This window comes from Alosa alosa, chromosome 21 (assembly GCF_017589495.1).
Source record: "Alosa alosa isolate M-15738 ecotype Scorff River chromosome 21, AALO_Geno_1.1, whole genome shotgun sequence".
NCBI lineage: Eukaryota > Metazoa > Chordata > Actinopteri > Clupeiformes > Clupeidae > Alosa > Alosa alosa.
Window position 1 is genome coordinate 18,939,851 of NC_063209.1, and position 22,480 is coordinate 18,962,330.

The 22,480-nt window shown below is 48.0% G+C and overlaps 1 protein-coding gene across 2 annotated transcripts in view; it reads left to right on the forward strand.

Annotated features, from left to right (window-relative positions):
• sorbs2b (sorbin and SH3 domain containing 2b) overlaps positions 1-22,480 on the forward strand; it is a 52,150-nt gene that overhangs the window by 21,303 nt on the left and 8,367 nt on the right. The window contains exons 7-23 of one of the 2 annotated variants that reach the window (XM_048230735.1): positions 332-805; positions 3,633-3,780; positions 4,831-5,015; positions 5,735-5,801; positions 6,713-6,757; positions 6,938-7,172; positions 7,528-7,642; positions 9,046-9,129; positions 11,021-11,077; positions 13,430-13,479; positions 14,376-14,633; positions 14,667-14,734; positions 18,452-18,531; positions 18,792-18,838; positions 19,360-19,474; positions 19,982-20,110; positions 20,568-20,759. In XM_048230735.1, coding sequence (XP_048086692.1) covers positions 332-805; positions 3,633-3,780; positions 4,831-5,015; positions 5,735-5,801; positions 6,713-6,757; positions 6,938-7,172; positions 7,528-7,642; positions 9,046-9,129; positions 11,021-11,077; positions 13,430-13,479; positions 14,376-14,633; positions 14,667-14,734; positions 18,452-18,531; positions 18,792-18,838; positions 19,360-19,474; positions 19,982-20,110; positions 20,568-20,759 — 2,349 coding nt within the window. Of the gene's footprint in view, positions 1-331; positions 806-3,632; positions 3,781-4,830; positions 5,016-5,734; positions 5,802-6,712; positions 6,758-6,937; positions 7,173-7,527; positions 7,643-9,045; positions 9,130-11,020; positions 11,078-13,429; positions 13,480-14,375; positions 14,735-18,451; positions 18,532-18,791; positions 18,839-19,359; positions 19,475-19,981; positions 20,111-20,567; positions 20,760-22,480 lie in introns of both variants that reach the window. The other variant, XM_048230734.1, reaches the window with a different exon arrangement.

Below are 22,480 nucleotides of genomic sequence, written 5' to 3' on the forward strand. Positions count from 1 at the left end.
AGATCTGCTCAGCTTAGTCCTTTGGCTGCCAACCTAAACATGCCTGCTTTAGGAATTCTGAGAATGACTATGTAAGGGCATTTGAAGGCTAATGCACCATGTCACATATTTCAGGGCCATCTGCTTAGGATATGAATTTACTAAAAAAGGGACAAAGCTTGCAATGCTTCACCTATGCCTTTAATAATTGCTGGATATAACGGTTGTATTGACCTGCATTCAGATATTTGTTGACATTTCATTTCTTTGTTGACCTCTTATTTTGTTCAAGTTTTTGTTGCCTTTTTGTTTGCGTCTCTTTTGTGTTGGTTGTTTTGCTCATTATCTGAAGGTTCCACCCCTACGGAGAGACAGCTTTCAGTTGCCGTCGGCTCTCGGCGGGTGTCCATCTCATCTCCCTCAGTCCACTCAGTCAGGTCATAAAGGCCCAGTGGCCTCCCCCACGTGCTCACCCTTCACACACTACTCCTACACTTTCTCTGAGAGCAGCTCTCGTGGGCCTCTGGTCAGAGGCCGCACTACTACACCAAGCCCAGCGGCTGATGCCAGAGCACTGTCCGTTAACGTTCAGGTAGGAGGAGGGAGCGTCTCCCCAGCCGCAGAGCGACAAGCCACACAGAGTGTGCCTGTTGTCGCTGACCAGCAGCTGACCAGCTGGAGGCCCGACGACCCGCAGCCTGGACGGCATGTGTCTTGCCTCTCCATCCGAGTCAAGCCCAGCCCATCAGCCCAGCCTCGGCGCCTGGAGCCTGTGGTCCCATGGGCATCGTCCCGTCCACCGCTGCCCACTACCCGGGCACACGCGGTACTCAAGTGTTTCAAACTGTTTTGAGACTAACAAGTACCCACCATTACTTGTTGTACTTACTCATACAGACAGTATGCCGTGCCATATTAGAGCCATATACTTGTCTCATGCTGTGCCATTGTAGAGCAAACTAACTCATTAAAGACTAATGCTTGTTCAGTAGCTCTCAAAAAGTGAAGCTGAGTGGATTTTTGCAACTCATGGTAAAAAGTTGCTGATGTATGAAGTGCATTGTGAGACAGTTTCAGTCCTAATAATTTCAAATCCCCTGAACTTCTTCCCCCTCTGGGAAAATGTTTCAAAAGTAAGTGGAGATGAAACGCAAATCTCTGAAGATTCTCCCAGAGATATAAACAATTCAATGGGAGTGTCAGAGTACATCTTCCCGCTCTCATGAAAGAGGTTTGCAGAAATGTAACTTAGATTTAGCTCAGATTTCAGAAAGGTTTATGCAAAGAAAATAGGCCACATACATACATAATCCTCTCAGAGCTTTCATAACAAAATGCCTCTCTCCTGTTGTGTTTTCATGTTAATCCATCACACTCTCAGTCTCTTATGCAGCACCAGCAAGGAAATGATGGACTCATCAAATGGGATGTTTTTTTGTTCCATTACAATATTTTGAACCCTCATTTCTTTTCACAGACCCAACCTTAACAGGCTTTGCCATGCCTTGCCACTCATGTATTTCATTGTATTCATTTGCTTAAGTTCACAATTTGCTTTCACTGATCATCACTGATCATCTCTCATGTGGTAGTCGCACTCTCTAGCCTGTGGGATCTCTCAGGCTTTCCTGATGCTCGTGGCTCAGCCATCACGTTTTCACTCTTTGCTGCTTTTCTCCTCTCTTCTTCTCTTCTCCTCTCTCCTCTTCTCTCCGTTTAGCCCGAGGCTTCGTCCACCCGCTGGCCGGCGCCCTCCTCTGCCGCCGCAGGAGCTCCGCAGCCCCCGTGGGGCGTCCCGCCGCCCCCCAACCTCCCCCTCCTCCTCCGCCCCCCGTCCGAGCAGGTGGTGGAGCTCGACGGCCCGTTCCCCCCTCCTCCGCCCCCGCTGAGCCTTCCTCTCGCGGCCCCCCTGGGTGACCCGCGGGCGGCCCAGGGTGGCGGCGCGGCGTCGGCCCTCAGCCAGTACTCGGTGCGCAGCCTGCAGAGCGACGTGTCGGCCGCGTTGCTGGAGGAGCTGCGGGCCTGCCAGGGCTCGGAGGCGGGCCGGGGCCGGCTTGCCCACCCGTCCCGGCGGCTCAGCCAGGCTTCGGCGTTCACCGGCGACACCCTAACGCTCTTCAAGCTCCGCTAATGTAAATATACACCAGGCTTCTCCTTCCACTTCTGCAGCGCTCACGCACTGGCCCTTGGGTCTCTCACCTCCTGTCCTGTCTTGTGGTTTTGAGTTCACGTCTGCCTCACTTCAGAAGTCATCTCTCATCTCTTTTCAATGTTCCTTCTTCTTCTTTCCTTTTATTGACATTTTTACTCTTTCTACCACCACTCACTCCAGTTGCTTTCCGTCCTGGTGTCTTTGCTCTCTCTCTCTCTCTCTCTCTCTCTCTCTCTCTCTCTCTCTCTGTCTTCTTCCATTCCTTTTGATCTCTCCATCACACATGACATGTTAAGCCCTTGGGCACTGAGCCTCCTCCCCTGCTCTATGATTGACAGGTGCTTTCTTTGACACACTCCTAGGTGTCTCCATCCTAAACTGCCTAAGGTCTCGGTGCCTCTTTTTCTGTTTCATTTGCCTTCCTGCCCCCTCAGGGGAAACTCAGGGCAACTACTAATCACCTTTGCCTTACAGATCCTGCTTCTCCTCAAACCCATAATGTGCTGGTAATCATTGGTGCCAAATTTAGTGTGTGTGTGTGGGGGGGCTAACATCATTACTGCAGAGCAAACAACTTAATCCTGCTCCTCTCAATCCTTCTTGTCCGTCCTACTAGTGTTTGTTTTCCTCAATCACATTTCCATGCTTCTCTCGTCTTCATTGGACTAAATTAAGTTAACAAGTTAACAGAAAGAGCAGCAGCAACACTGTCCTATAATCGTTTATTAATTCTGACTAAACCTATGTTAGCCATGACAGTATGTATGTGTGTCCAGTCACAACACAGCCGACCCCTAATCTTCTCTCTCTCCCCACTAACATCACTGGGTAGTCGGGGTGCTAGTTGTCACTGGGTAAGCCTCTAGAGTCGGGTTGCTAGTTGTCACTTGGTAATTACTCTGATGCTGACAGGCGCTGGGCGGTAAAAGGCTCCCCATCACAGGGTGCTGTTTAGTGTAGTTGTTACGAGCCTCACCTCCGCCACAGCACAGTGATTTCATAAATACGTTGCACAGTTCTAACTGCCACCACAGGGAATGTTTAATGGATATAATTATTCCTTGTGTTTGAGCCTTCTTTTTCTTTTTCTCTCTCTCTCTTTCTCCCTCCCTATCTTTCTTTCCCTCTCTTTCTCTGTCACACACACATACACACACACACACACTCTCTCTCTCTCTCTCACACACACACACACACACACACACACACACACACACACACACACACACACACACACTTCTCTCTCTCTCACACACACACAAAACACACACACACACACACACACACACACACACACACACACACACACACACACACTTCTCTCTCTCACACACACACACACACACACACACACTTCTCTCTCTCTCTCTCTCTCACACACACACACACACACACACACACACACACACTTCTCTCTCTCTCTCTCACACACACACACACACACACACACTTGTCTCTTTCTCTGCCTTTCCCCTCTCCTCACCTTTCCTTCCTGGCTCAGGGCCAGATGGCGGTGAACGGGAGCCTCGGTGTGCCAGGAAGCGGCCACAGCCTCCACCTCCAGAGGCCTTTCTCTCCGTCTGCGTACCCGCCGCCGCCAGCCTTCAGCCAGGGCCTGTCGCTCCTGTCGGCGTCCCACCGGAGCACCGGTCAGTATCGGCTCCCTCTCCCACTAATCACAGGAAAGCCCACAAAAGCCAGATGGTATTTAGCCTTCGCCAGCGACTGGCAGTTTAGAAACAAACAGCACACATTCCTCAGTGTTTTGCTTTTTAGGCAACCTAGTCTGGAAAGACGTCATCGGAGAAATTCCAAACATGCCGCTCAAGCGTTTCTGTTTTTTTTTTCTCACCTTTTCTGAGAAATGCCACGATGGTGTCTCGCGTCGCTAGCGCTGGGTGGCAGCAGTTGTGAACATTGAGATATCTCTGACCTACCGCACTCACAAGTTATCAGATGTCGTGCCAGGGCGCGGACGTGGTGCTAACTGGCACAGGGGGCACTGCAGAGCTCTGCCCGGGCACAGATGGCAGAAATGCCGGCGGGGTGGGTGCAGATGCCTCATTGACGCTGGCTTGGTGGTGCCCCCCACCCTGCAACGAGTGATCGGTCTAATCCCATGCAGCAAGTGACGGGATTAAGTGCAAATCTGAGTGACGGAGTGTTTTTGGCAGGGGGTCAGAGTGGAGGGGAGGGGGCCTGCAGTAGTCGGATTAGTGTGTCTGTGTGTGTGCGTAGAGTTTATGTTTGTGTTTGTGTATGTGTGTGTGTGTGTGTGTGTGTTTATGAGGCTTTCTATTGTCTGAGGATCAGAGCCACAGCCATTTTTTTTTTTTGCGGGCTGGGGGGAACGGATTGCGAGATTTTGCTCGCTCACAACATCTCTCCCATTTTCTCCCCATTCAACGCTTCGCCTGGGAGCGGTTCAGACCTGAGCGGGATCTCTCTCTCTCTCTCTCTCTCTCTCTCTCTCTCTCTCTCTCTCTCTCTCTCTCTCTCTCTCTCTCTCTCAAGCTGCTGCCATAATCCCTGTATCATCTATGACAGAGAGGATACACGGACGCCATCTACGCTCTCCAGCAATCAACAATGGGAGCGTGGACTAGTCTAAACAGCACAGCCGCAAACTCCAGTTATCCAACCTGATCGCAGCGCTCACCACCCCCCTTCCCTCCCTCCCTGCTCCTCTGCCTCCACAGATCCCAGCAGTGGTCCTGTCCAGGCCAGCACAGCCCCCGCGGCTCCCGCAACATCGCCAGCTCCAGCTCCAGCTCCTGTCCAGGAGAGAGAGGAGGAGGCCAGGAAAACACCCTCGCTAAAGCCTCAACACTACACTGGGATCGGCCCCGTGGATGAGTCCGGCATACCTATCGCCATTCGAACGGTCAGTCGTCGTGAATGTTTGAATGAGAGCATCCTATAGAAAGACTTGTTCTGTGTTGTTTTGAAAGCTTTGTGTTTGTTTGACTGTATAGCGAAATGTAATGATGCTACAGCCAGATAAGACTGAGATTAGGGAGATGTATCACGCTCAGAAGGAAACATCTGTAACATCTGGTAAAGCACTGCATTGCATTCATAAAATGTTGTGCCCTTTTATAGTGTTTTGTATTGGACAGTTTCCATCCAAGTAAACACCATATTTTTTTATCTCACTAAAACTCTTGACGAACCAAAAGCAAGAGACCATAAAGTCCTGCATAGTCAGTGAATGGCTGTCCACTGAGATGTGGACATCCATAGCCCACAGCTGCGTCTGTAATTGGTAACTATGGCATTAATCTCGAATCAATCTTTGGCCATCTGGATCGAGCCAACCCCCAGAGTCCTGGTTGCAAATAGCTTTTTCCCAGAGAGGGTTTTATTTAGCCTCTGGGAGAATATGGGGGCTGCTAAGTTCAGTGATATTGACAAGCTACCACGGCCAACTGCAGCCTGATAGTGCAGTGTGTCTATATAACAGCAGTAGAGGGCCTGTATCTATGATGGGGCTTCAGGATGTGTACACAGTGAGCTTTGATAAGCACGACTACAATGTGGTGACTATTACAACTTTTTTGTTTGTCTTTCCACCTTGTGTTTGCCTCCCCTCTCTCCCTCCAGAGTGTGGACAGGCCGAAGGACTGGTACAAGACCATGTTCAAGCAGATTCACGTTGTACCCAGAACAGGTAAGACTCTGACCACCACAATAAAAACAGTGTTTGAGGGGAGGGGTGGGGGCGTGTTTAGACATAAACCTACCAAAACATCTGTTCTGCCATCATCCATCACATACGAGTTCCATGTTTTTTTTCTGGCAGATCTTAAACAAACAATAAGCAAATAGAAATGATGGATGGCTATGGTGATTAACAAGAGGGGCTAACAGAAGCTTAGTGTGTGGATAAGTGGATAATGGCAATCACAAACAGGCCTCCTCAGTGACTGATAACTGACAGTAAATGTCCCAAACGAAAAGCTTAGCCACTGTACTATTCACCATACCATGTGGTCAGAATTTGCCACTGCAGAACAACGCATGCGTCTGCACTGCAAGGACTTGCCCAGCATCGACAGAAACGAGCGACAATAAAAAGGCTTTGCTCAGCAGTTGACGGATTACGTTGTGGGGGTGCCATCGTTACTGGAAACTGACTGTGCAGCCCCAACAACGATAACTGCCAGTGCAGGCTGACCTCGTGGATTAGAAGAGGTCAGGGATCAGACCAAATGGACCAGAATGACACACGACCTCGGCCTTCTGTCTGCCTCATTATCATCCTTTAATTATCTCATTCCATAAGCCTCTTAGCCGTCACTTTATCAAGCATTAGGTGCCAGGCAATTAGTAGATTTACTCCCCTAACTCAACGCAGCAGAGAAGGCCAGTTTGGCTGAAGTCTTGGCTTAAATCCTGTCAATTAGGTTTTGAGCATATTCTTTCTGTCAATGGAGTTTTGAACATATTCCTTCTGTCAGCTAGACTTTAAGCATATTCTTTCTGTCAAAAAGGTTTTGAACGGTTTCTTTCAATTAAGCTTTCAGCATATTCTTTCTATCATTCAGATTTTGAACATTGTTTTTTTCTTTCATGTTACAGATGATTATGTAAACACACAGAATGTTTATCCAATTAGTAGCAGTGGTAAGTTTCATGTCATTGTCATTTTTCATATTTGTTTTGCTCATTTTTGTGTGTATATGTGTCACATAGGCCAAATATCCTCTCCAGTTCATCATCATGTACTGATATGCACCTTCTGGAATTTCCCCTTGGGGATCAATAAAGTATCTATCTATCTATCTATCTATCTTCTGTCCTCAGAGAAGCGTGGCACTACCAACTCCATCCAGGCCCACCCAGCACCCCAGACCCACACGTACAGACCCCTCCCGAAGAGCGCGTCAGACAACGGCACATACACCTTCCAGAAGAGCAGCACGCCGTCCCCGGTGCCCCACGCCTCGCCAGCTCCCTCTCAGCCTCACTCTCACACTCACCCTCGGACCCGCGAGCGCGAGAAGGAGCGCGAGCAAGACCTCAGCACGCCAGACATGTTGTGAGCAGGACTTTCCATGCCGACCCCTGACCCCAACCCCAACCTTAACCTTAACCCCACACATAGACATAGTGAAGATCATGTTGCAGCATTAGGTGAAGCTCAGAGCTCAGGAGAGTATGATATTTCATAGATTCTGTCATATCTGGCGAGTTGAGCCTTTGGTTATCCCTGACTATCCATGAGTATTGTGTACATTAATTGTGTTCCCAGACTGCCTACCTGGGCAACTTCCTGTGTAAAGATAATGGTGTCCTACTCTTTCAGTTGTGACTGTTGTTTTCTCTCTCTCTCTCTCTCTCTCTCTCTCTCTCTCTCTCTTTCTCTATCTCTTTCTCTATCTCTTTCTTCTCAGGAATGACTGGGGACCTCCTGACCGAAAAGTAGATACTCGCAAGTACCGCGCCGAGCCCAGGAGCATCTTCGAGTACGAGCCGGGCAAATCCTCCATCTTGGAGCAGGAGAGAGCAGTAAGTGGGCTCACTGGACTACAATCCCTGGCTTCTTTTCTCTCTCTCTCTCTCTCTCTCTCTCTCTCTCTCTCTCTCTCTCTCTCTCTCTCCGCCGTGCGGTCACCTCAGTAGAGAATGGCGGCCGTCTTTTTTTAGGACGCGAGCAGCAGCCGGCGCACTCTGCTGAGCAGCCGCAGCCCTCGTCAGGTGAAGTGGCTGAAATGAGTCACGGATCCTGGGCAGGCTTTTCTCTTGTTTTCTTGTTTTTTTTCCCTTGTACTCCTGAGCGCACACAGAAGCCGCCTTTCCTTAGGCCCAGGGCTCCTTCTCAATAGCAGGCCTGAGCTGCAGACACAAGATGGATTCTTAGCCTTGAGTAAGGAGATGGGGGTGGTGGTAATGCCGATACTGATGAGATAGCCACTGCAGCCGCACTGCCTGCCCCTGGTGCCCCTATTGACCCGCAGGCTCAGGCCCACAATGCATCAGTGCTGAGGTTGCTGTTTTTGTTGGTCTCTGAGGAGGCCGTGATATAGAGGCTGTCGTGCACATGGCTTAGCTTTTTGTAATTGCTGTATAATGATGTTCACGTAAACTCCCTGTCAAGAGTTAATTTCCCACAGGCTGACCAAGCATGCATTACATTTGGGATTTGATCAATTAATCAATCTGGCATTAGAACCACACCCCAAAGTAATCAGGTTGTTTTGTTTTGTTCCTGCCTCTGTCACTCTGTAGAGGAGTGTTCCCGCACACCTCTTTGGTACTCAAATTCCCAGAAGTGGAGTAACTCAAAGTCAGCCTTCAGAAGGCTTCCTCCTAAGATGATGCATAGCTTCATTACTTATTGCATAGTTGCTGTAGTATTGCTCCCAGCCACAGACTTTGACTGCTTGAAATTCCTCTCATCACATGATCAGTGGAATTCTGAATCTGTACAAATGTACTAAGTTGCACAGGCATCAAGGGAGTGTAGCGCACACGCCAGAGGGAGGACGTGTTCTTCTGTCAATGTTTCTGTTTCTGTTTTTTTGTGCACAAAGGCAACAAATCCTCAGTGCCACACTGCCCCCTGGTGGATTGATTGTGTTTGTGCAACAGAATGTCAAGCCTCAGTGGTCTATGAAAAAGAATCCGCATTGAAAAACTGCATAATTCATTAAAAAAAAAGATGGAGGTCTCTAAAGAGACGGGTTCTGAAGTTGTACAGTAATTAATCAGCAGACTCCGTGGACCTGCATAATTAATCAGTCCCTCATCCTTCATCTCATTTCTCTGCTGTCTTGTTTTATCACAAAACTTACCTCTAAGTGTGAGCATGTGTGTGTGTGTGAGTGTGTGAGTACATACTGCTCACTTCTGTCATTTTTTCTCCTTCTCCTCTCTCTCCTTCTCATCCCTCTCTCCCTCCCTCTCTTCAGACGGGTCATATAGACCTAGATGAGTTAGACTTAGAGAATGAGCCCTGGTATAAGTTCTTTTCTGAGCTGGAGTTTGGACGGCCGGTAAGTGGCCTGCAGGCTAGCTGACTGTGTGTGTGTGTGTGTATGTGTGTGTGTGCACTTCTCAGGCTTGTGGTATATCTGCAGAGACAGGCTGCTTTGTTGTGTTGAGAATGCATGCAGCTGGATATTGCACTTTGAATAAGTACTGATCTAGTCAAGTCAGAGGTCATTCAATGTGCTTTACATAAACAAAAACAAACAGGCATAGCTGATAAAAGCATAGAAAGGCAATAGTCAAAGAATAGTTTAAAAGGTAAATATCATAATAAAAAAGAAAACATAAAAACGCACAAGGTAAAATCGTTTAAAAAATAAAGAATGATTAAAAAGACAAAATAAAAGACACAAGATAGAATAATTTACAGGCAGATTCAGAATTTGTAACTCAGTGCAGTTAGCAGAAGGCATCTGAGAACTGTTTTGTCTTCAGTCTAGATCTAGGTTCATCTGTGTCATATGTTCTCTGAACAAGTGATCTAGGTTCCTCTCTATGTCATATGTTCTCTGAACAAGTACTGATCTAGGTTCACCTGTCTCATATGTTTTCTGACACATTAATTTCTTTCATTTGAGGGACAGGGTTAAAGCCTATGAAGAGACAGAAATTGTAGGCCCTTGAAGCATTATTTGACCACTATTCTCTATTCTAGCTGTGTGTGTGCTTTATGTACATCAGAAGAACCCAAATGTGTCTTGTTCTTGCACGATGGCCAATACTGTAATACAGGCGTTAGTGCCTCCAGACATAGATCAGTACTTTGTGTGGAGTGAGTTTTTGCTTTTGAACATGTAGACTGTAAATCACCATTACCATGTCAAAACTGATTGTTGTGGTTGATATTGCTGGTGTGTGGTGAGACCTAAAATGGCAGTCGAAAAGGAGCACTCAATATTTGGCACAGTTGACCATGCCCACTACCATGTAGTGTAGTGGTAGTGCACAAAAACAAATGATCATGTCAGCTGAAATGGAGAAAGCCTGCTCCCTCCCTCTGCCACGTTAGTCAACTGTGTTGTACTTTAAAGCTGTGTGACGCTGAAGTGTGTGTTGAGCGCACAGGAGCACTAGAATAGTGTGCATGATTGCCACAACTGTGTGTGTGTTGAGCGCACAGGAGCACTAAAATAGTGTGCATGATTGCCACTGTGTGTGTGTGTTGAGCGCACAGGAGCACTAGAATAGTGTGTATGTGTGTGTTTGCTAGAAAGTGGCGTGTGTTCATAATGGGACTTTTAGCGACAGACCTTTTGAAGGGAAATGTCCCCTTATGGGTTGCTCTGTGGCTGAAAGGGTCACGCGATCGCCAAGTTGCATGTGTGGCTAACACTTGGATTCAGCGCAGTAATCCCGTCTTTTTAAACAAAAAGGTGAAGATGAATTAGATGACCAAATGCACTCGTTACTCGTTTTTCCTGCAAACCCTCTCAACAGGCCCTTTGAGTTTGACCCTTCTGTCCTCTGCAAGTGTGTGTCTTCATTATTCGGACTAGGATATTGCACCTAAACATAGGACTGTTAACTGGACAACTAAAAGAGAAGCACATGATTCTATTTATCTCCATTGTAAGACTTGCACAGATACATATTAAAATACACACATTTTACCGCTTTGAGCTAATTTGCTTGTGTGATATGTGTGTGCTGTGGCCTTGCGTGTGGTAGTAGTCGCACTAGATTAGCATGTTTTTGGTTTCCACTTGGTCATGTGGTGTGTGTTTGTGTTTGTGTGTGTGTGTGTGTGTGTGTGTGTGTGTGTGTGTAGCACCTCTCTAAGTGTACTGAGCAGTCCTGGGTTGTGTGTAACTGTCCTTGTTTTCCTCCCCTGCATTGACTTCATGCCATCTCATCCCGTCTCCTCTCTGTCCTCCTGCCCATCTGTTCTGGCCAAAGCCTCCCAAAAAACGCCTTGATTATAACCCAGAGAGTGTACATCGAGCCAAGGCAGAGGTAAACAGTGTGTGTGTGTTTGTGTGTGTGTGTGCGTGCGTGCGTTTGTGCGTGAGAGAGAGAGAAAATGTGTGTGCGCGCGCATTTGACAAAGACAATCCCAAAGAAAGAGAGACAGAATGAGCACCACAGACATTTAAAGTAATAAAAGAAGCTGCAAGTGTGTGGAGCATTAAGAAGCTACACCACATCTTCTCATACCTGTCAACATTTAGCTTTCCAAAAACGGGAGATTTTTTTTCCGGGGGGGGTCAGTGTTTATACCGGATCTGTGTTTGCATATTTAATACGTTTCATACACGTGTTTCAACACTGCATTTCGGTCGTTGCTTTTACCTTACCATTACCTTACGCATGCCAGTTATGTATCCACCAGCTGCCTGCCTGCAGCCTACTTCCAAAACTCCAAAGCTGCTTGCTGTCAGATTTGGTTCAGAGGGAACAAGTTCAGTGTATCAACAACACTCAATAACAGTTTATGTGATGTGTTAATCAATTAAATTCCCAACAGCTAGTTCACAACAGCATGTTCTGGAGTAGGCCATTCAACTAGCCCGCTTGCTTACGACGAGACTCAGGCTGCGCAGTTGGCACCCGCTTCCTTATTTGGGTTTTGGCTTGCCAGGTTTTAGCCTATGACAAAACGGTTGAAATTGAAACTAAGTGATCGTGTATGTGTAGGGTGTATTTCATACACAATCTGGCAACCTGAATGGATCAATGATTTTAAAATGAAGTTTGATGGCCATGCAAATTACGGGTGTTTTCCGGGAGAAATAACAAAACGGGAGGGTGCTGGGAGATGACCTTGAAATACGGGAGAAACCCGGGAAAAACGTGAGTGTTGACAGGTATGCGTCTTCTCTAATGAACCTTCCTCTCCTCATTTGCTCATCAAGGTCAATTGCCAAGTAAGGTGCAGTAATGAGGTCATGTTTGAGAATGTAAATATCAAATTCCTTAATTGATTACAACTTGCATTGGCTATCCTCTAATGTAGAATGAGGAAGTGCCTCAGTCTATTCCAATTCACGCCAGTGTTTCTGTCTGAGTGTTTCTCCAGAGTGGCTTTAGCAAGTCAGGGGACCTGTTGACATTCTGTTGAAGTGTGCTGCTCTCCTGCGTGGGTGTTCTGGATCACATTACACACATCACAAGTTTTTTTTTTTCTGTCCATGCAAAAATAGCCAGCTCGCATTTCCAACATATTGAAAGTCGCATCCTTTATTGTTGTCACCAACAGTGCATTTCCCCATGGGGGAAATAATCAGAAACCTTGCACTGTAATGAATGTGTAGAACATATCCATTTGCAAATGCATTTCCTTTTGGATTGATTGGGACTGGCTTGCATTAGTGGAAATGCCGCTAGAATGTCGCATTCAATTTGAACATTTTTCCGCAGTAGAAACCCACAGCATGGTCAAAATGATGCCCTACAGTTCAGAGCAAAGGTAGAAACAACAATTTGACGGTGTGAGAGAAACACAGTGTGTGTCGAGGGGTGTCTACAATCACAGTTATGGTTGGAAGTCTACCACAGGACCCATAGAGGGAGCTCCTTAACGTGGTGGCGCGGGGGCTTTGCGGCCCAATTAAGAGCCGGCTTGAGGGGCCAACTGCCACTTAGGAACCCATATTTATGTTGCCTTCCCACAAATGTGTCACAGCCCCGCGGTCGCATTCCGGCTGCCACACATGGTGGGGCCTACTTATAACACGGCGGTTTAAAAAAGACACGCACAGTGACCGAGGGGTCCACTGCCTGTGGAGAGGGAGAGAGAGAGGGAGAGAGGGGGGAGAGAGAGAGAGAGGGAGGGAGAGAGAGGGAGAGAGAGGGGTGAAAGGAAAGGAGTGGAGAGAAGAGAGAGAGAGGGGTAAAAGGAAAGGAGAGGAGAGGAGAGGAGAGAGGGGGACGAGGGAGAGAGGGAGCGAGAGCAGGGGGCCTGTTCAGTAGCTGCTGATCCTGCCCTAGGGCCTCGACGAGGAAGGGGGGAAATGATTGTCTACTCCAGCCATGCGTACAAGGAGTTCCCCGCCCTGTACGACGTCGCAACGCTGGTAAGTGGAGGCATGCGCACAGGAGGGAGGATTCTCAGAGGTTCTTATTGGTTTTTTTTTGGTTTTTTTATGTCTTTCATCCTATAAGAATAGGCAGACATGTTGAGACCGCCAGACAAAGCAAGGGTTGAGATGTTGTTGACACCACTGGGAGAATCCAGCAGGCAGTGTCTCCAGAGGAGCTCCAGTGCTTTCACAAGCAGCCTTGGCTGCCAATTAAGAGGCTGCGTTTTACATGAAGTGAACTGTGAGAGAGGAAGTCACTGTTGTTTTGTCGGTGATTTTCTTTCAGGCTCCCTTGTATCCAGCCCCAACAGAAAGGAGTCTGGAGCGACCATCAAGGTAAGCCAAGCCTGCGCTCTCACTTTCATATGCTAACGTTGTGAGAACATTTAGATTAACATTTAGATTGTGTGAATAAATTATATTGCATATGCATTTACCCTATAAATATACTGGTTTGTGTGTATATATTGTATATTGGTTTGTGTGTGTGTGTGTGTGTGTGTGTGTGTGTGTGTGTGTGTGTGTGTGTGTGTGTGTGTGTGTGTGCGCGCGGTGCGTGTGCATGTGGTGGTTTGAGGACATTTGGACTCCACACTCCTGTCAGAGCCTCCTAGCAGTTTGGCCCTGTCATGACCAATGATATATGTCGCAATGTTCCCAGAGTGTGTGTGTGTTTGTGTGTCTGTGTGTGTGTGTGTGTGTGTGTGTGTGTGTGTGTGTGTGTGTGTGTGTTGTACATTTCACCTCTCTGATGCAGGTGCAGTTTCAAGCCAGCTGTGGCCACAGTTGAAGTTATTTTATAAATCCATTGTGAGAGTTACAAATGAATACAAGCATATAATGTGTAATGCAAGTTTTTAATGGAGGTGCAAAATTGCTGCTATAATGATTCCTAGTCCTTTCTGTAGTGTACAGTACAAATGACTGCAGGTTGTAGACCTTGTGAGGTGACATTATGATCTCTTACATTGTGTTTCAGATTTAACAGAAATACCCTCAGGCTTTGTTCCAATGTATTCAGTTGGTCCATGTGTCACTGTGTCTGATTATGGCAAACAACACAAGAGACAATCTCCCCGTCACAGAATTATTAAACCATAGTCTCACAAGATGCCATATTGTCATGTAGTTAAACAGTGTTGCATGAATATTTACAATAAACATTACTGTCATGTGTTACTGTAGTAAATGTACTCATAATACCTTATTCTTATCATGCCCTGTAATCATAGTTCTGCCAGTGACAACCGTAAGAGGCGAAAGTCGGAGCCGACGTCCAGCCAGCCGCGGCCGCACAGCAGCCAGAGTGTGCCCCAGAGCGTTAGCCACCCGAGCTCCCTCCTCCTCGCCGAGACGCCCCGTGCCGGCTTCGCCCAAAGCGCCGAACCCCCCCGTGCTGGCTACGCCCCGATTGCCAACCCACCACGGAGCGCCTACGCCCAGAGCACTGAGCCGCCCCGCGCCGGCTACACCCAGAGCACTGAGCCGCCCCGCACCGGCTACACCCAGAGCACTGAGCCACACCGCGCCGGCTACACCCAGAAGAAGCCCCTGAGCAGCTCCACCTCCTCCTCCCCCGCCAGATCCAAAGGTAAGCAGCGGCGTGACCTACATTCTGCTCTTCAGAAGCAAACAAACAACAACAACTAACAACCACAACACGGCTCACTGGAGAGAGAGGGCGAGCTGGAGGGGGAGATGCATTTACAGAACAAAAGGAAAGCACAGTCATGTAGCAGTGTTTTGCATTTTAACACAAAGAAAGGGAAAAAAAAGGGGTCTGTTAAAAAAGGGGTCTCTCCACCCCTACAAGCATTAGCTCTTGGGATGAATAATTTAGTGTTTATGATGGAGTCGTGGTGAGTCTAGCCTGTGGCCTTTCAATAGTGGTCTTTGCTGCTTCAAAGGGAGCTTGCCTCTCGCGTAGTCATAGTCTCTCTCCAGTTCTGCTTCTGGGTAGAATATTCTCTTGATCTCTTGATGCCACTGGCCAAGTCTAGCCCTGCGCACCTGTTAATGTCTTGTTCGTGTGTGTCTCTCTTCTTACCATGCTGCTCTTGTTGGATGCCTTTAAGGTGGGGACTTTAGCACTATGTATTCAACCGCTTTCAATGGCTTAAGTCACGACCCAGATAACTTGCATGACTCCATCCCCCCGTGTCAGAATGTGGACCGAAACGACGACGGGGCCTCTGTCGTCCCCTTGTCGGTCTCGGGAAGCTCTTCCCATCTCGAGAACGGCTGGCGCTCGGACCAGCTCGAGTCGGATTCCTGGAGCGGTGGCGTCGGCGGCGGCTCAGAGGAGGGGACGTCGCCCAAGCTCAAGTCCAGGAGCTGCGACGACCTGCTGACGGAGGATGTGGGCAGGGGCGCTGAGGAGAACCAGGTGCGGTCAGAGAGCACTGGCTCGCTCCGGCACGCCGCCAGCCAGGAGATGAACGGATCCTGCGAGGGTCTGGACAGGCACCGGGAGCGCGTCCGGCACCGGTCAGCGCACGACACTCCGGGCTTCCTCAAGCTCTACCGGCGGATGCACCACATCAACCGGCGCGACATGATCAAGTCCGAAGTCATCTGCTCGGTCAAGGCGCGCATCCACGACTACGAGCGCGAGCAGCGCAAAGACCGCTCGCCCGGCGCACAGGGCAGCGGCAACAACGAGGTTCCCCAGAACATGGTGCCAAACCGCATCTCCCAGTTCGAGATGATGATCCAGAAGTCCAAGTCGATGCCCAACCTGGGGGCCGAGGGCGGCCGGTCGCGTCCACCCTCGCGTCCGAGCACCAGCCCCAAGCGCAGCTTCTCCACCGACTCCTTCTTGGACGAGGAGCCGCCAGCCAGGAACCCGCCGGAGGGTCGGCCCCAGTGCCCGCGGGTCAACGCCCACCCTCCTCAGCCGCCACCGCCCGCGCTGCCACTGTCGCTTCCGACGCCCGTGCACATCCACATCACGGCTGACCACCTGCGTCTGCCCGTGCCTCCGCCGTCCCACCACCAGCACGACTACTCGGACAGCGAGCAGGACGCCGTGGTGTCCGACCTGAGCGACTTCATCCAGATTGAGGGCTCGTCGCTCTGCAGCGAGAGCGACTTTGACCACTGCTCCTTCACGTCGTCAGAGAGCTTCTACGCGCCCGGGCACAACCACCTCCATCACCACCACCAGCCACACCACCACCACCTCCGTCCCCACCACCACCACCACCACCAGTACTTCCAGCACCACCGACAGTTGGTCAGCACCTGCAAAGGCAACTGCCCAGCGTCCTACACGCGCTTCACCACCATGCTGAAGCACGAACGGGCCAAGCAGGACCGCCGGCACCAGCAGCAGCAGCAGCAGCAGCAACAGCTGCGGGTGGAGGAGGCCGACTCGGGACTGGACAAGCTGGCCTTCCTGGTCAGCCCCGTGCCATTCCGTGAAGGAAGGCCTCGTCCGCCCGCCCTCCAAACACGGCCGCCTGCGGCGGTCAAGAGCTTCGGTGTGTAATGCTGGACTTCGGCCCTGAAGGACATCTACGACCACATCCAGGCGGAGAAGCGCCGCGGCAGCCTGCCCGACAGCACCATCCTCCGCCGTCTGCTGGCTGAGCTGCTGCCGGACATCCCCGAGCGCCACTCCTCGCTCGGGGCGCTCCTGCGCGGGCCGTCCGGCAGCCCGTTGCCGCGGCGCCAGAGCCTGAGCCCCGGTCAGCGCTACCGCCACCCTCAGCCGGACGGCATGGCCAGCCAGGACTGGGGCCCGCCGGAACTCTCGCACCGGCTGCCCCGCAGCGCGTCCTGCCACGCCCGCACGGAGCGCACCCACGGCGGCAGCAGCAGTGGCAGTGTCACTCGACAGGAGGGCCTCTTCCTCCTCAACGGCTCCTGCTCCGAGCACGGCTATGAAGGTGGATCAGAAAAAAACAACATTCAGCTCCACTCTCCCCAGCCCCCCCCCGCCCTCTTCTCCATCCCAAATCAACACAAGCACCCCTCCCATTGCCACCTGCCTGCCCCTTTCTCTTGTGTTTGAGCTCTGTCCATTACTCTCTCCGTCCAGTCTCAGCCCACTCCCCACTCTCCTCTCCGACATTACCATGCTCCACCTTGTGCCCCTGTGAATGTGCTTGAGTAGTTTGAACTGAGGATTTGCCCCTGGGGGAAAAAAATGGCAAGCATGACTCCATCTCCCATCAGCCCTTATCGCTAAAGCACGTGAAGGAAGCCTCTGCATCACTCGGTTCAGCTGGTGATATTTGTGTTGTTTTTCATCCCCATCAATGCCATTTGTTTTTGCTCTGTTTCATTTAGCATTTGAAGTTCCTTTGGTTTGTTTGTTTTCCTCATGTTGTTTTTTTTTTGGTGTTTTTTTATTTGTGAGGATGTGATGTCATGTGTTATATTGGTGTGACTTTTCTCATCATTTACATATTTTGTGTGAGTCTGTGAGAGGGTGGGTGCAATTCTGTACCAGAGGTTAACTACATCAAACAAGCCAGCCACCATGTTCGAATCAAGCACACAACTTTCACTTTCAAGGAGTCAATGAATAGAAATGTGCCAGGCAGTTTAAAATAAATTGTATGAGACTCTTAGCTTACACAACAAACCTCTTCTATTAGCATATTCAGTTGTTTCTTACTTCAGACAATATTGATCTAAACAGCCCCTAACCCCCTTGAGAGGGCATTCAGCTTAGTATTGGTCCAGCATGCACACTTCCGTTTTAATTGGTTTTAAATACATGTCAGGATATATCTGATTGCTGTTTGTTAGTGATTGACAGCTTGCTCGCCGGTGGAGCTCTGTGCCAAGTCCCTTTAAGCAGATTGTCCAGAGCAAGGGGATGGACCGCAGAGCTGCTGGCACAGAGTCCAGCTCCCTATACTGAGCCCGCTGTATAAATACACTTGTTCCATGCTGAAGATCCATTTCCAGCAGGTCGAGAGTATAAATGGGCCTCCCCCCCTGCATGATAAAGTAGGCAGAGTGTGGTTTAGCCGAGGTAGAGGGAGATGTTGGAGTGGGCCAAGATCACCTTCACCATGCAGCACGTCAGACTCAGTAGGTCAAGGCGAGTGTGTGAGGGCGGCAAGGGCTTTTGGGAAACGACATGTTGTTTTTGTTTTGTTTTTCTCTAGTTAATTCATCACTCCCCTTCATACTTCACCCCAGATGCACCCCCCACATATGACCTTTTCTTTGTGCATACCGTTCCCTTTACACATGTTGCTGTACGGTGCTGCTTGGCAACTAGAGGAAAGGCAAAACGCACCCTTTTAAATGCGAGCTTTACCAATGCCTCTCGATTTCCCTCCCGATCCAGAACCTTCCCAGGACTACTCGTATCCAGATGTGGGACGCTACACTCCTCAGAGCAGGAGACCAACGCCAGAAGCAACAGAGGTAAGGCGATCTCATTTCACATGCCTGCCATAGGCTCTCGGTGCGTTCGCCAGTTCATGTCACGGTCAAGCTAGGTATATTCTCATTAGATAACACTGAGGTAAAATACCTGATACTTAAATTGTAACAAGTGATAATAAATCGAGGTAGACTCATTTAGATGAGATTGCACGGGAGCGAAGACTATGACATGTATCAGCATAGTATCCGGCTTGGTTTACATCTCCATGTTGTAAGCACTATTTCTATGCTCTCCACAGAAACAACCAGCCAGAGCAATATATGACTTCAAGGCCCAGACTGCAAAGTAAGTCAACTCAGTCAACTAAATCATACAAAATGTAAAGACTGACCAGAAAATATTAAGTAATAACTGATTAATTAATTCATTCATTTGTTCTCTCATCCATAACTGCTCTTATTGCTGCTCTTATTGCTGCTCTTATTTTTTCATTATTATATGTGCCCTCTTATTTACTTATTTACTTACTTTTTTGTTTACTTGAATGTTATGTTTGTCTGTGGACTTAAAATTGGTAAAATATGTCTTGTCTTCACCGTGGGATAGTGAGAAACGTAATTTCGATCTCTTTGTATGTCTGGAACATGTGAAGAAATTGACAATAAAGCTGACTTTGACTTTGACTTTGACTTTGATAACCTTCATAACTTTCATCTACAGGATTATTCACTCCTGCTCTGACCTCACATATGATTTGCAATTTGATGTATGACTGTGTAGTAGTGATACATGAAACGATGTACACTAAAAACTGCATTGTTCCGCCTCCTCCTATAACTCCATCTGCCCTGCATTGTGCTTCACAGAGAGCTTACTTTTAGGAAGGGGGACACGGTGTACATCACACGACAAGTGGACCGCAACTGGTATGAAGGAGAGCTGCATGGCCGGACGGGCATCTTCCCCATCACCTACGTGGAGGTTGGTGGGCTCTCCCTGCCCATTCACACTGCTCTGTGTGTGAGCGCAGTAGTTTATATATAGGCATATGGGAAAGGAGCGCCATCACTATGGTTGAGTATGGCGCTCGGACTACCAAAGCAGGGACTCTGGCTCTCTGGTGTTATGGTCCGTCATAGTGCTGCTCTGGCACCCTGTGGATCTTGGTTTGTGACTTGCTACAGTAGAGAAAGAATAAAACAGAAAGAAATTCAAATGAGTCATTAATTATCATTTGTCATCGTTATTAATTAGCCTAGCCTTTATAAACACTTGAACTCTATAACTTATCTTTAATTTTTAATCATGTGTTGCCTCCATTTTTATTCTACAATGTTCAGCACTTTGAGTATGTGATAAAGAGTTATACAAATAAAATGTATTATTATTATTATTATTATTATTATTTTATTATAAATATTTCCCAGGTGCATGCGTCCTCTTGTGTCTGATAGTGTTTGCTCATATCGGCTCCATCTCCCTCCACAGAAAATCTCTCCATCTGAGAGGCAGCAGCCGATCAGGCCCCCTCCCCCAGCCCAGAGCCGAGAGATCGGGGAGGCCGTGGCGCGCTACAACTTCAACGCCGACACCAACGTGGAGCTCTCTCTGAGGAAGGCAAGGCTTTGGTCTCCGTCTGTTTTTTTTTTTAGTGATAGCTCACACAGTTTAAGATTTGGCTGCAAGTGCTAGGATACTGTGTGTTTATGGGCTTTCTGGTCTATCATGGGGGATGCTTGATAATTCACAGTGTCAATAAAATCACATTTAGGAACAACTAAAAGATGTGTTCTGATGTTCTCACTTTGTTGAACACCTGTTCATATTTAGCAGGTCACAGACATCAGCCTTTGGGCAAGGCACTGTCTTTCACACATCTAATGTGGCTGATCAGTGACCTTCAGTTTAACAAGGGGGGTTATTCAGGGAAGTGTGAGTGTGTGTATGTGTGTGTGTATGTGTGTGTGTGTCAGCATCAATCATGCCTTGCAATATACAGTAAAAGTTTTAAGACTGAAAGAAAGGAAGTAAGGACAAAAGCTTTGGTCTGAAAGATCTGTCCCATCCTCTGTAGGGTGAGAGAGTCATCTTGCTCAGGCAAGTAGATGCCAACTGGTTTGAGGGCAAGATCCCTAGCACCAGCAAGCAGGGCATCTTCCCCGTGTCATATGTGGACATCGTCAAGAGGTCATCCACCAACGCCAAGGACAGCACGATACCCCAAAGCCACTCGTGCGACAGGGCTCTCAGCGCAAGCTCCATTAGGGTAAGGCAATCTTCTCACCCAAAGTTCTACACAGCTCCATTTGTGGGACTTGTGTTACGACACAAGTGAACATGGGTTTGTTTGAGTTCAAGCCCAGTTTTGAAATGCAAGTCTGTCAGAGTCTGGTATCACTTGTCGTTCATATGAGATTGAACATACCTGGAACAAATTTGACTGATCTGATTTTATGTAAAGATACAGTTTACATAACTTTTAGAATGGTGTAACTAAAACATCGGTTGGTTCAGTAAATGGTCATTTCAGTAGGGCACTATTGTAGTGGAGCTTTACAGAAAGCCTTGATTCATACCTAGTGGGTGTGGGGAAGGGGGGACATCACCGATTGACCCACGTTCTATTCCAGAACCGTCTGCTATATATTAATTAAACCTTATTTTGTATAGATGTGTAGTTTGAACTAGATGCTTTAGATAAAATTTCATATAATGTTTGTCATTACAAAAATGTATTACAGGACAGTGGTGATTGTGGTTATTGTACAATCACACTTATAAGAATGTGCAGATTCAGAATGCATTGCAATGCAGCATACAAGAATGAGAGTTCAGTTTTATAACGCTAAGGTATGCATTGTTATACCTTCGGTCAAAAGCACAGGGTCATTTGTGCATAAAGTGAAGCAATGAAAAGTCATGGGCCCTTTGTTTGACTTGCCAGCTATCAGCGATCGGATTACTCTTACCTGTCTTGACACTGAGCTGAAACTTAACACCAGATCAACCCCGGCCATGTCGGAATTTCCTCACAGATATAAGATTCAGTGTCCCCCTTAGTCTTGGTGAAGTTAACATGATATCATCATTATATAGCTATAATTGAGGTGATAATTCCCTCTGAGCAGCAGAGAAGTCACTGAGTAGCTAGTGGCCTAATCCAATCCTCGGCTCACATGACTGAGGCGAGACGAGGCGCTGGATTAAGCCTGATTAATGATTCAGTCATGCCTCGGGAGGGCTTGATTCTAATTACGGTCCTGTATCGAGTCACTATGTGATGTGACGTGCCGAGGAGTGAGTTTGGCGTCTATAAGTACCTACAGCAGCATGCGTCATGATCAGCACAGGGACTTTTTTTCTGTTTTTTTTCTGTTTTTCTGTTTTTTCTGTTTTTTCTGTTGCAAATGATGCATGGTTGATTAAGGTTAGGATTGTGTTTCTTTCCTCAGGCTATGTGGAATGGAGAAGCAGAATAAAGCTGAAAGCAGAGAGACTTTGCATTTAAAATAGCCCGTCATCCTTATTATCAGCAGAGCCAGAGGCAATGCCATGGAGACCTCATTTTGTGTTTTAGCAGCTCCTGCTACTGGTAAAAGAGCGCTTAGACTCAAGGCATGTCAAGGCAGACTGCAGAGTGTTGGGTTCTACCGTATGTTTAGACTGTCATCAAAAACAAGTTTACATGATCATGAGGAATGTCTTTATGACACTTTCTGTGAATTATTATTACCGGTATTATTGTTTTAGTGCATCTGTGTTCTTCCACAGATGAAGTAAGTGAACACTACAATTGGTTTGATGCTACTTGAAAACAGAATAGAGAGGGAGTTTGAAACTTGCATATTGGGACACTGTCTAAGTTGGAAATTCAGTCCTAATTTTCAACCATGGTAGAACTCAGTCCTTTTTTGTTCCAGTGAGCACATTTTAGATAAGGGTGGCATTGTTGGTTTTTGCCAAATTTGCCCCTTGGTGTAACTGGGC